Below are 13,807 nucleotides of genomic sequence, written 5' to 3'. Positions count from 1 at the left end.
AAGTAAAAAATAAAAATATTTAATAAAAAATTAATTAATAAATAAAAATTAATTTAAAAAAATGAAAAAGTTTCAAAAAAAATAAAATATTAAAATTTGAAAAATTAAAATAAAAACATGTGTGTGTGGGGGGAGGTGCAGGGTACAGTTCCAGTGGTAGTTTATATAATGGGGGGGGGGCGAAAAAAAATGTTCTGCCCCGGGCGCCCAGAACTCTGGTTACCTGTACCTGAACAAAAGGATGAGTTTATATACATATATGTATACATTTGTCTATGAACATTACTTACCCCAAGTATCTGACTGAATAGCAGAGCATACAAAGGAGTCAGTGTGCCATTAATGGCAGCCCCTACAGAGCCCAACACCATGTAGGGCCATTCCGGGGCATTGTACTTCAATATCCTCATAACATCAGATGTATTTCCTTTCTTGTTCTTTCCTTTACCCTGGCAAAAAAAACAATATGTTTACAAAGGTTTTACTAACTAAGATAGGAAAGGTCTAAAAGTGTAACTTTAACTTTGTGACCATGCTTTAACCTAAAAGATCATCACCAAGCACCAAATAAAAAAATAAAATTAAACATCATCCAGCAAATATTGCAGAATGGTTGCTGATACAGAATCTCATAATTGATCCCCCAGACCCACCTTTAATCACCTTCTGCTGCTCCAATCATCCAGCAAGGCTGCGAGTTAAACCCTGTATAAGCTCCATGTTGGATAGTGGTAAAGCTTGCACAGGGTTGATGTCATCATACCCTCGGTCACACGACAGAGCTTGGTTCAGTGGAATGGTTGCTGAAGCCCGAGCACTGCATCATGGGAAGAGCCCCCATGCTCCCCATACCAAAGCACTGAGTATTTGCAAGGTTTCTGGTACAGCAACAGAGCAGTGGGGCTGCTCCATGAAGGTATGTAAGTGGGGTGAGGGGGTGTTTTTCAATAGAATGATTCACTTTGCCCATTTATTGAGACTTTTTTTTAATACAAGCAGTCCATGCAAATTACCTCTAATCTAGTTAGCCTGATTCTATAAACGTTTTTAGGTTACTTCTGCCAGAACTGCAACTTCCTATCATTCTAATCTTATGATTCTGTGCTGCACTAACTCCCAAACTGGGGACCAAAGTAGGTAGTATTGGAACCTGGAAACGCTTGGCATGCATTCCAGCTATCTTTGAGTCAGGGCAATTTAGAAAATTAATATATTGGCAAGTAGCATTGGGCAAATCTGCTTGGATACATTTGGCCAGTGGTCAGAAAGGCTGAACACAATGAGCTTTCCATGCCAGATTATTCATTGTGGATTGCCCACATTAACCATTGTGTATAAATGGACAGACGGCTTGCTCTTCACTGCGGGTCGATCCCCCCCCCTCCATTGTTCATTGGACTGTGAAGTTCACAAAACAACATACAGAGCCAGTTAAATTGGTTAATTGAAGTTCAAAAGGGTCCTTTGGGTTATTTATGAGACCAATGTCATATCTCGCACATTATTTTCGAGAACACGTCCCTCTCCCATCTGCTTTCTGGACAAGTACAGATTCTATCAGCCATCTTTGCTGGTTTCCTTACAGCAAGAAAGTGTGTCTAGAGATGAGCACATCTTATTTGGTGATGTGGCATACAGCCTCATGGGTCCTTAGAAAAGTCCCAATAAACATAGCTAAACCATGACAACATAAGACATTTATAAGACCTTAATCCAATAATGACAGCTGAGCCCACTGCAAGAAGAAAGACCACATAAAACCATGAGATCTCTGGATAGAATAGAAGGTGATCTAGTGTATGCTCTGGCAGGTGGAAGTGAACCACTTGGGGTTCCAAACAACCCCTTATCAGTTCACAAGCAAATTAATTCACCCAGCCAAACTAATCAGTGAACATCCGACTCTATGAGGAAAAATACAGCAGCACTATTAGACATTACTCATACGCCCATACCTTTTTCTGAATTTTTGCATTGTCTTGTAGCTCGGTCTCATCAATTTCACTGGGCAGTAAACTAGATGGTCCACTCACAGTACCAGACAATGCATCAGGAAAGAGATTGGAAATCTGTGATTTCGTACGAAGTCGTAGGCTGCTCCTATAGAATATAATATATTACAGGGTTAAGTGGAGAATTAGCTGATTCTTGTTGCAAATCATACAGCTTTAATCACGAATGTTTGGACAGTTGTAGATAGAGATCCTGGTTGCCAGTTTTAAAGCTCCAGTATGAGAATTCCATCTACTTTCTAAATATGGCTGCTTTGCTATAGAAACACATATAAACTACAAGCTAAAAATATAAGCAGAACGCAGTACATTCTAAAGGAGCAAAAACTAATGTTATGCATCTCTTTAGGATCCCTTAAATGATCTAATTTACTCTTGTGACATATGAATATGGATTTTAAATAATGGGCTACTAGACATCTGAACTCATTCAGTTGATTTGCTTAGCAAACTCTGATCAACTTACATCACATACATACAGTTATCCAAATGGGGATGAACTCTATTACATTCTCATTGCTGCCTGGGTCAAAGTCATTTAAATATTTAGAAATTTCTTCTCAAATATATATTGGCAGTCCAATTGAGTTTTGGTTTTGTTATTTTTTATTATAATGTATTTTACACCACCAAAGAATGTATTTTCCAACCTGATCTATTCAAATTCTATATTACAAAAAATGTTGCTATGGTCATCAATGGATGCAAGCGCAGACCACCCAGCACAACTTGGTCTCAAGCAAACTGATTTTTTCTTTGTATAATATATCTTTATTATTTCTATATATAATAATATAAACATAAAAACATGTAAGCATCATGTTAAGAGGCTCTCCCAGGGGAAAATACAATCAAAACCAGAAAATAAAAATATTCATAACTTCTTCCTAAAACAACCACCGTACATTTCCCATTAATATTGAAACATTCTTCCCGCCTAAGGGTCTCAACTAAAAAAAAAAAAAGAAGACAAAGGAAACGACAACCCAACATCCCTTCCAACCCTAAACCACAAGAAAAAAAAAAACACCCCAAAACAGAACAGATTAGAAAGAAAAAGAAAAAAATTATTTCACAGTCTCGTCTCCTCCTTCCCTTGCTCCTCTCCCCTCCTCCAATGGCCATGCAAATGAACATCACATTCCTGGTAAGCACATGATAGTGGTGTCAGACTCCATCCATGGTTTCCATGTCACCAAAAATTGTGGATACTTATACTGGGATCGCGCTTCTAACTCTTCCAATTTAATTTGCAGGGTATCTTGAGACCTCCAATATCTATCTAGATTTTTTCAAAGGAATTCTACATATCTATTTACAAACAAAATCCCACAGCCATTTCTCTTGCTAAACAGCATGTACATGTATTGTATGTAAATTGAGGCAAAAACAAATGTTATTAGTATATTTTTCCAGGTGAAATTTTAAATCAGGAAAATACAGAAATATGGCCGCTAAATGGAGCTAAAGAACATAAGCAAGAAATATTTATTTCCTATGTTCCTTAGCAATATCTAGTGGCCATAATGCAGTATTTTCCAAATTTTACCAGTGACTGTCTAAGAGGGGAATTCCCTTACTTTGGAGAGCTTTCTTCTCAATAACCGTTGTATCTAAAAGACAAAAAGGGAAGGGAAATCTTCCCAATGGACAAAGAGAGCAACACCCAAACACCTGACCTTTCCCACTCTATCTAAATTTTTTGTTTTTTTAAATGTTCTGGCTTTAGATATACTTCACTGTTGATAGAGAGAGTACAGCAGAGGCTGTTTACTTTCAGACAGAGTCTCCTTAACTAAAACTCTGTATAGAAGTCCTCTGAAGAAAAGGGAGGGGAAGCTCTGGCTTGGGATTTGTGTGGAAATCTTAGCCTGGGCTTTTACCACTTTCCAGGACTTTTCATCAAAGTCAATAACGGTAGCCTAAACAAACATGTGAAAAGGGGCCTAGTGGACCACATGCTGGCTAAGAATACAAAATAATGATATGTAATTTTTTTTAAAGAGAAAATATATACAAAACCATTAGATTCCTTACAATGTTCCCTTTACAGTGGCTTCATCTAACAAAAGACTAGAATATTCAGCCATCATCTAAGCAGGACTGGATTTCCCACAAGGCCAACCAAGGCCCGGACTCGGGGCAGCAGGGAGTAGAGGGGCAGCAGGGGTGTGCAATTGCTATCTCCTGATGCCTGGGTGGGTAGTTGTTTTCTACATTCACATTTAGCCCTGCTTTGGGCAAGCAGAGCTAAATGTACAGCAGGGAAGCCGCCGATTCTTTTGTACAAGTGATCTCAGCGACATTGTATGCAGCCTGCAGGTCTGCCATTCTCCAAGTTAGGGGGGGCGCATTAAGGAACCTGGCCTTGGGGCAGCAGAGATAGTAAATCCAGCCCTGCATCTAGGCATTCACAGTATTCTAATTGATTTCCACTGTATTTCCAGCTAGGGAATTTAACTAATTTGAATTAATTTGCCCCATTTCTTGTCCCGCTCACTTTTACTGAATAGCATACCTGTTAAATGAAAAAAAGCAATTTGTATATTAACCACATACAGTTAGCATAGTATAGTATTTTCTCCATAGTGGTTCTTTAAGCCACCCATAGACACTCATAGAAATGCCATTACAGTTTTCAGCTATTTCAGATTGGCCAGTATTCTTCTTAGAAGGGGCAGATGGGCAGATGCCCATTAGCCGACAGCTCTCGGGGAATATTGGTTGTGCAGAATAGAGAACCTATCCTAAAAATTATCTTTCACATAGAGTGTTGAGTGTATCTGATCTTGGCTGTATCCCTATTCTGATTAATAAAACATGTTCAATCATCCTAAATACAATCATTTAAAAAGTGTATTTTCACTACAAATGCTTCCATCAGCAGCTTTTTACACAGGTATTTTTTTTAATGACAAATATTTTCTAAAAGACTGGCAGTGTCTGTGAGATCCATATGACAGATGCCTGAGCCAATTTCCCACATAATATAGGAGGCAATAGAGACCATTTTATTGCTTCTAACAGATGCAGCTTTTGGAAATGTTCGTTATCTGAACAAATATCGTTCAGCTACTGAAGTCATTACACTCTATAATTGGTGCAGTTATTGGCAGATTATTTATTTATCTCTATATACTCTTGTATAGTGTGGCCATTTTATAGATCATTAGGCTGGGATCACACCGTTGGCGTGCAGTACTACACGCATGTTAACGTGTGTTATATCACGTTTTAATGTGCATTGTGTTAAAGTGACATTAAACCCTCAGATTTTTTAACATAAAACAATACTGTAATGTGTGCCTTACTGTAATCCATGGTTGTTTACATTCTCTTTGTTGCTCTTCCCTTTGCAGCTGAGTGCCTCTTCCTGTAGTGCTGGCTCAGGTTGTGAACCTGCACACAGACACCATGGGGTTGATTTACTAAAAGCAAATAGTCTGTTCACTTTGCAAGGGGAATTGCACTTTGCAGGGGAATTTCCGATTAGTTTAGTGAATGTGGTGAAGCTCTCCTGACTTCCATCACCAAATCATATGCAAGAAAAATACAGTTTTTTCCTTGCATGACTGGGTGTTTTTCTCAAAGTACAATTTCACCACATTAACCTACCTAAAGGGAATCTTCCCCTGCAATGTGCACATTCCATTTGCAACATTAACAGCCTATTTGCCTTTAGTAAATCAACCCCCATGTATCCATTCCAGAGACAAGGCAGTCTGCTGCAAAACAGAAGTTCTGCCCAGCATGAGAAGAGATACGGATTTAAAAGGAAGAGCAGCAAAGAGAAGGGAAACTACCATGGATTACAGTAAGGCACACATTACAGTATTGTTTTATGTTTAAAAATCTGAGGGTTTAATGTCACTTTAATGCAGCTCATCCATTTTTAATAAGTGCCCAAGATTTGACCGTAGCGAATATTTTAACGCACTTTTTTTGGTTAAGCAGTTCACACATACGGGCATTGTAGTATTATGGCAAGGTGCAATTGTGTGCCATTCAATGCCTTTTAAACCACATATAAAATGTAGGAACCAGTAAGACCAAGGAATTAAGTAAGGTAGAGAGACGTCAACAGTTCATGTGCTTCTGCACTTTTCTAAGACCAACCTTCTTTTCCCTTTCTTACTACCTTTTACATTTCTTTATAAACTGTACTCACTGCAATGTAGCAAATGTAGGATAGGAAACCATTGACAACTCTCACAAGATTAGTTCGCAAGATGGGTGATAGAGGCAATCAAACTGGAAAAACCATCCTTGAACAAGCCTGTGGGCCCTCAACACTATCTGTAACCCATGTTTTAACTTACATGTCTGCTGCAAGTTTAACACTTATTAAGACATCATGACATCAAGGATGGAATTATGCAACTAGATCATGGTGGTTCCACATCTTTCGCACCTCCCATCCAGTTCTTTGATAATCAACACCTGCCTTCCCATGGCGATTGGATTAAGGTGGCTGTACTGCCGGAGTAGATATCAATGCTGGGGTATGTTCCTGACACTCATCAGAAGTGGCTTGAATAAACTGTGAAACATCTTCAACATTACAGAACAAGTCTAGTGAAACGTGACTGACTACTACTAGATTGGGCACGTTTTAGAAAGCAGCCAAGTACCTGAAGCCTAAAGGACATTTTCATTGTAGTGTATTGTAATGTGCATTTTAGTGTGCCTATTTACATGCTTTTTTTATGTGCATCAACATTTTACAATGAGGGTTGTAACATGTGTTTATGCACTTCCATTGACTTCAGTGGGCCCCAGAACATTATTAACAGATAGATGTAATTCAAGCCTTACTAAGAGAAGGCACACCGAACAGAACATACAAATGTTTTTTATACTGTATACTGGAGGTGCATTGGATGCCATTCAGAATGAATGGCTATGTAATGCATAGGTGTTTGTTAATAGCTGGCCAATTTTACAAATGCTTTGGCAGGTAAAACATTAAACATATGTGCATTTCAAGTGTTTTTGTCTGGAGTTACACTTTGAATCTGAAAAAAAACCCATATAAGACACAAGACACAAAATGCTTTTGAATAATGAATCCAAACAAAAAGGGCTGGATTTCCATTTCGGGTGCCTGTAGGCACAAATGGAAATCTGTTTAGCCTGAGCCAGCGACCTTATCCGCTGTGGGACCCACCGGCTTTCACATATGCAGAGAAGGAGGTCTTTCCCCTGCATTTGCGGAAGATGGCGGTTCTTGTTGGCGCCGCTAGTCTTGAAGTAGGAGGGTGCACTTTGTGCAAGATTCCCCCTCCTTGCTATCTTGACATAACACCGGGAACTAGGCAGAGTAGGATACCTGCACAGTGCCTCACTCTGCCTAATGCTAAACCCGGCCCTGCAAAGAAACATACATTTCCCAGCAAAGTCATTCTTTACATTTTTGCCCAAGCACTTACAGTCCAAAACTCTCTCAGCTCAGCTTCCCTGAAATTCCCATCTAGTACAAGATCACAAGGGACAGATCAGTCTCCAGCAGCTGTCCATCTTTTAGCTTGGAGAAGGAAAGAGGGAGGAGTGGAGATCAGAGGAGTGTCTTGCCTTGTAGTGTATGTAAGTTTTTGGACACACACACAGACCTTATAAAAGAAGCAGTGACATCATTGCTGTGCTGTACATAGCCTGTGCAGAGAGCAGAGCAGGGAGAGGGACCCAGCGGGCTCCACCCACTACAGGCTGCCTGCAGAGAACTACAGGAGGGGGCGGATACAAGATCAGTCACCCTGCACAAGGAGAAAGAACAGCAGTGCTTGGTCTTTATTACAGGAAGTTCCTGAACAGAGGCAAAAGTGCAGAGTTATTGCACACATCTGGAGAAAATACAGGGAGCACTTCAAGAGTCAAGGAAGAAAACACAACTCTTGTATTTATACAATATTTGCTTATCCCGGTGTTTTAGCTTTAATACAACGCTTTTCAAGTAGAAAAGTCAGGCTTGTTTTCAGTGTTTGACGAGCAATGGTTATGAGATTCATGATCAGTCATGATTTTATACCACTTTACAATTATAGCTAGATAATTTATTACGATCAATGACAGTGACCGATGTTAATTGATTTAAAGTACAATGAAAATGTAATTTCCAGCATTAAACTGCTTGCTTGATGCAGAATGTGTCCAACATATAACAAGAACAGATGTTTAGCATTACTGGAATGCATTTGATTTGCACCAATTTAGCATAATCTGAAAAGGGCAAATCAATACAGGATACATGCAATTTGTAGGTCAGCTGCATTCAGGGCTCACTGTTGTATTAAATTAACATTGAACAAGGCCTTTGCAGTATTTGTATGCCATGACATTGCACAAACATTTCCTGGTACAGTGAGAGAATTGCTTTTAGAAAATATTGCAGAAGGGAACATGTTGCATTTTTGTATGTATTTTCTCCTTAATAATATTTAAAGGAGAACTATGAGGTGAGTGAAAATCGAGCAGATGTGTGACAATGAAACTGTTGCACATCGGCTCAATATATCGGGAAGTGAGCGAACACATATCATCGCTCGCTCACTTATCGATCATGGCACAGTCCAGTGCACCAAGTAATCTGCCAGATCTGGTCAGTCCCCTCCCTCTTTCTCTGCACTACAATTGTCCATGAGGACCCTGGGAGTGAAACTGTTACTCATCTCTAGTAGCATAGAGGAATGGAGTGGAAGACATAGACCGTATTTCTTTAAGAGAAAGGGGTATTATAAAGCATCTGCATTCTGCATTTAAACTTTTTTCTTAGTACCCTGCAAAGTCCAACAAATACCTTTGGAAGCCTACCTAATGCAGCTACATGTGATGGGGTGCCAACAATGCTGCACTGCTCGTAAAGTTAGAGAAGAGTTTCGTTATTTGAATTTTTGTTTTAATTTCAGATGAGTTAGATGATAATTACGAACAAACGTTTGTTGCAGAAAAGTGACATTAAATGTCTTTTTTCTATTGAACTTTTGACAGTCCAAAGGAACATTAAAAAACAGCGTGCAAAATCCCCCCCCCTCCTTCCAATTCATACCAGACCCCCAAAATCCCCTACCAGACCCTTGATCTGAGCAGCAGCCTGGCAGAGCAGGAAAGGGGAGGGAACGAGCGTGCACCCCCCTCCCCCCCTCCTGCACAATACCAGACCACATGTCCTCAAAATGGGGAAGGAGCTCTGCCAGGGATGGAGTCAGCGCTGGAGGATTGGACCGGGGAGGGGGGAATCGATGCAGGGAGCCATGACTGGCAGTCACGGCTCTCTGCAGGGAGATAATCGAGAAGTGAGCGAGCGCCGGTATGTGTTCGCTCACTTCCCGATCTATTGAGCCGACGTGTGACAGTTTCATTGTCACACGTCGGCTCGAACTATGAGGTTGAGTAAAGTTCTCCTTTAAATGCTCATTTGCATTCACCCTCCACTTGTGCTGCTGATACACATTACAGCCAATGTGTATCAGCAGGCCGAATGCCAGGGAATTTTGGCAAGGTGAATGTGCTTAGATCAGTCTGCTTTTGAGAAATATAGCTCTAGGGTTCTGCCTAGGATGTAGAAGCAATAAAAAACACAAAAATTGCACTAACCTGAAACTAGATTGGTAACTTCCTTTACTGAATTTCCTGGTTCTCTCAATATCAGGATTTTCATCTGTAACTTTTTCTAGAATTGAAAATAGAAATTGTATTCTAGGCTGAAATAAGCAAACTGTACAGATCAATTAATAGTCAGCCACTAGATAGCCAAGTGATAAGACCTGTTTCATCTTCTGCATAAACGTGATAACTTCAACATAAAAATGTATATAATACTAAATATAATTTAAAAATTGCCTTAAAGGGGACCATGGAAATGGAAGGTCCACGCTATTGAAAGCCCCCAACCCTCCTAAAGTCAAATCACCTACAACCATGATTTAAGCATAACACTTTTGCTAAAAAGAAGAAACAAATACCTCGCCACCAGCTTCTGATGGTGCAGGCGCTGGTGACATCATCGTGCCTCACCACTGCCTGTGGGGACAGCTGTGATAATATTCCCCTGCAATGGGCTGGAGTGCATTCCTTAGGGATTTCAAACAACTATTTCAGAAGGCAGCGGTGCGATGGGCTATATCACCTGCACTTCCCTGTATTATCAGAAGCTTAGGTCAAGTGTTTTTTAATTGAATCACCTCTGCAGACGATTTGACTTTGGGAGCTTTCAATATAACATACTAGAATTAACTTGAACAAATACACCTGAAGATGAATCCATAAAAACAAATAAATATAATTTTGATAAGCATACAGGAAAACAATCTACCAGATAGCACAATTTAGCTTTCAGGTTTCTAATTATAATTTGCATAAAGTGTATCACAAAATGATTGGTTGCACTGCGGCTTGGAGTTGTGACTCTGACATATATGGATTTATAGGGGTTGCTTGAACAGATCCTTTACACATTAGCACATATAATTTATATATGGGTCAATTAGTACTGCCGGTCTGGCTTGTAGCTTGCAGTCTGTAATTTTCGCAGTTGTTCCGTATATTATTTGAGGTATAACACATTACCTGGAGCAGTATTTTGGCTCTGCATTGTGACCAGAGTAAAGTAAACTCCCTTCTTTTGTAACAATTCGTCATGGGTTCCCATCTCAACTGCACTGCCGCCATCAAATCCGACAATTATATCAGCAGTCCGAACCGTGGAAAGGCGATGAGCAATAGAAATTGCAGTTCTTCCACTGCGTACCTATGGCATAAAATGAAAAATATGATTAATACAGTGCAGATACTTCTAGAAAATTGAGACCAATAACTGAAGTATCCCTTAAGTGTATGTAAATACAAAACGTTTGGTTGTAGGATAATACTGATAATGCAAAAATAGTCCTTTGCTATAAATTTAGGTAAAGCTGGCCATACACTGTAATATTTTCTTTGTTCACCCTGCGGGCTGCACAAAGAAAATATATCAGAGTCTTTCATCAACACATATGAGAATTGAAGAATCTCCATTTATCTTCATTGCATTCGGAGCGTGGTCTATGTCTTCATTGTATTCTGAAAGCGGCCACTGCTCGCTTTCAGAGTGCCTGAACTGAGCCAGCAGTTGATTGGGTTCCAGCTGTGTTTGTTCATAGATTTTCCAACCGTCACCTTTGATTAGCGGATCGAGCAATGCCTGTCGAAAGGGTGCTGACAGGTGGCTGGTTCTTGATGAAATTCCCATAGTGTATGGGCAGCTTTAGGGTGCCCCATGACTTACAGCCTGATTGCCACAGAGGTGAATGAAGTGAACTCCCATTTGAGCAGGTATTGTGGGATCTCCACAGCATGGAGTAACCTCCATGCCGTGGAGATCCCACAACACCTGCTCAAATGTGAGTTCAATGCACTTCAGAGTGAGCTGGTAATCTCACTTCAGGTGGCAGAGATGTGGTGAGAATGCTAGCAAAGGGACTGTCTAAGAAGCAAGCATAGACATGGTCGAGAAATCAGATGAGGGTCAGTACACAGGAGGTCTATTCAAGGCAATAGAAGTGCAGAGCGAAGGAGCTCAAAGGCAAACTAAACGTTGCTGGAGCAGCGGACACTGGGACACAGGTTCACACTGATGATGCCACTGGCCATGAATGATGCTGACTGGCCCACTTATATATTCATACTTTTTTTTATGGAATCTAATGGATTAAAGAGTAACTGATAATTCAAGACCATTCTATTTTTGCTTTTCACTTTTAAGGTATTTACACTTTTAATGGTGTTGCTTCCATAGCAATTCACAAAACAAGGGGCTCATTCTTCATTGTAGGGCAGTGTCATGCAAATCATCTATTTATGCCCCTGGACCAACTGTGCCCCTGGAACCACCAGTTTACAGCACAGCTACAGATACAGATATTGCAGCATCTATGCTCTAAACCCGTGGTCGCCTACCAGTGGTCCGGTGGTCCGCGAGAAAATGTTGGTGGTCCCTAAGCCCCTATGATGCCATGCAGGCTGGGCCGTCATTGAAGCGGCATGGAGACTCCAGGGCTGCCTGTCACTGACTCAAGCAGCAGCTGTCACAAGGAATGCGCAGCTCTCAGTACAGTGCGGGCTCTGCAGGAGGCATTGAGCAGGCTGCAGGACATAGAAAAAGTGGGAAGAAGCCAGGTAATAGTGGCTCAGTGTGAGGGAAGGGGAGGCACAGGGGTGGTTGGGGCAGTGCTGAAGCTAGGGGGGGCATGTGCCCCGGGCGCCGCCGGCAGGGTCAGTGGCAGATTGAAAGGAGGGAAACAATTAATATTATTACTGGGCAGGGGCGGGCTCCTTCCCTCCACCAGCACTGCCACTCCTGCAGGCACACCTGCACCTATGTATGTATCTGTATATGGAAACAAAAAAATATGAGAATATATATATATATTTTCAAAATTCATATTAGTGGTCCGCGGGATTTAAAATTATGAATTTAGTGGGCCATGAGGTCCGAAAGGTTGGCGACCGCTGCTCTAAACCACTGGTCAGCTAAAACGTTTTTATTGAAAAAATAAAAACGTGCTACCAATAGAAAAAAATAATGGCAAATAGACATTAAGAACAGATAAAAGAAATGTTTAGAATATACATGCTTGTGGTTAGCATTAGGCCCACTGTGTAGAGTTTTATAGACTGCTTGTGGTAACTTTCTGTGCTATCTGGAGATTGCAGTGATAATCTAGATAAGATAAATGCTTGCTACCGATTCTTCTAACAGTTTTAGATCTAATCAACCAGATAAAATTACTGTAATTCTGTGCTGCAAATGAATGCCTGAGTTTACCCTTGTCATTCCAAACAGTTTAACATCTTTCTGTTTCTGCGTAGGAAAGTGTGTATATTGGGGGAATACAAACTGAAGAGAGATGTGTCCTTGAATCTGTAAAGTGCATTGACTTATGCACGAAAACTACATTTACCATAAAGGTTAATGGAGGTCATTCTGCAGATCAGGCATCTGCCACAATAGCTGCAAGGTTTGAGAGCATTTAAAGCGATATTTAACCCTTGTTTGTTTGTTTGTTTTTTAATTCACCAGAGGAGATCCACTTGTATGTAATAAGCTTTTTTTTTTTATACTGCCCCATTGTATTTATTTTTTCTCAGGTCATGTACTGCGACCCCTCCTTTCCTTTGGCTAGCAGGTTTCAAAGGAGACACCCATGCATACGCACTCCCGGCTGGGAACTGAGCCAGCTAAGTGCATTCACTGACAAACACAGCTCTCAACAAGCCACACCTCTGTACCCACCTCCTCCTTCCTCACAATAATTTGATAGGCAGATGCAGTAGCCCATCGCTGTCCTGCACTCGGTGGCATCAGGATCCCTCCTCTCAACCCGGAACTTCAGGGAAACAGTACAAATTGTCCTGGAGCCGGCATCAGTGAACATGGACTATAGGTAAGTGTTTGGAGTTGGGGGGCATGGAAAGGTAGCAGGGCATTTTTTGAACTTAATGCAGAGAATGCATTAAGGTAGAAAATGAATAGCCTTTAGTACTACATTAGGGCTGCAGTGACAGTGTTCATTCATTAATCTTTTCAAGATTGCCACAGTTTGGCACTAGAGATACACTAGAGATACATTTTGACAAAACTAGTAGTCAGTTGCTGACCTCTATCCTCAACCAAACCCGTTAACCTAACTCTAAGGGGTCCATTTGTTTTCACACGGGATTCACACAACTTTCAACTAGGATTTACACATTTTCCAGTTGGAAAAGTGTGACTCTTGGGTGAAAGCCATGTAAATCTTGTGTGATAAACACTGTCACACCTA

At 40.6% G+C, this 13,807-nt stretch overlaps 1 protein-coding gene across 1 annotated transcript in view; it reads right to left on the bottom strand.

The window, feature by feature from the left end:
- The window catches only part of LOC108796979 (bile salt export pump-like), an 81,111-nt gene that overhangs the window by 28,066 nt on the left and 39,238 nt on the right, over window positions 1-13,807 (bottom strand). Inside the window, exons 18-21 of the mRNA XM_018568547.1 lie at window positions 10,575-10,755; window positions 9,603-9,678; window positions 1,956-2,100; window positions 291-449 (exon numbers count right to left, since the gene is read on the bottom strand). Coding sequence (XP_018424049.1) covers window positions 291-449; window positions 1,956-2,100; window positions 9,603-9,678; window positions 10,575-10,755 — 561 coding nt within the window. The remainder of the gene's footprint in view (window positions 1-290; window positions 450-1,955; window positions 2,101-9,602; window positions 9,679-10,574; window positions 10,756-13,807) is intronic.

Source organism: Nanorana parkeri, unplaced genomic scaffold, assembly GCF_000935625.1.
Source record: "Nanorana parkeri isolate BGI_ZX_2015 unplaced genomic scaffold, ASM93562v1 scaffold1206, whole genome shotgun sequence".
Taxonomy (NCBI): domain Eukaryota; kingdom Metazoa; phylum Chordata; class Amphibia; order Anura; family Dicroglossidae; genus Nanorana; species Nanorana parkeri.
Note: the sequence above shows the minus strand (reverse complement) of the source record. Positions and strands in the feature narration are given on the sequence as shown.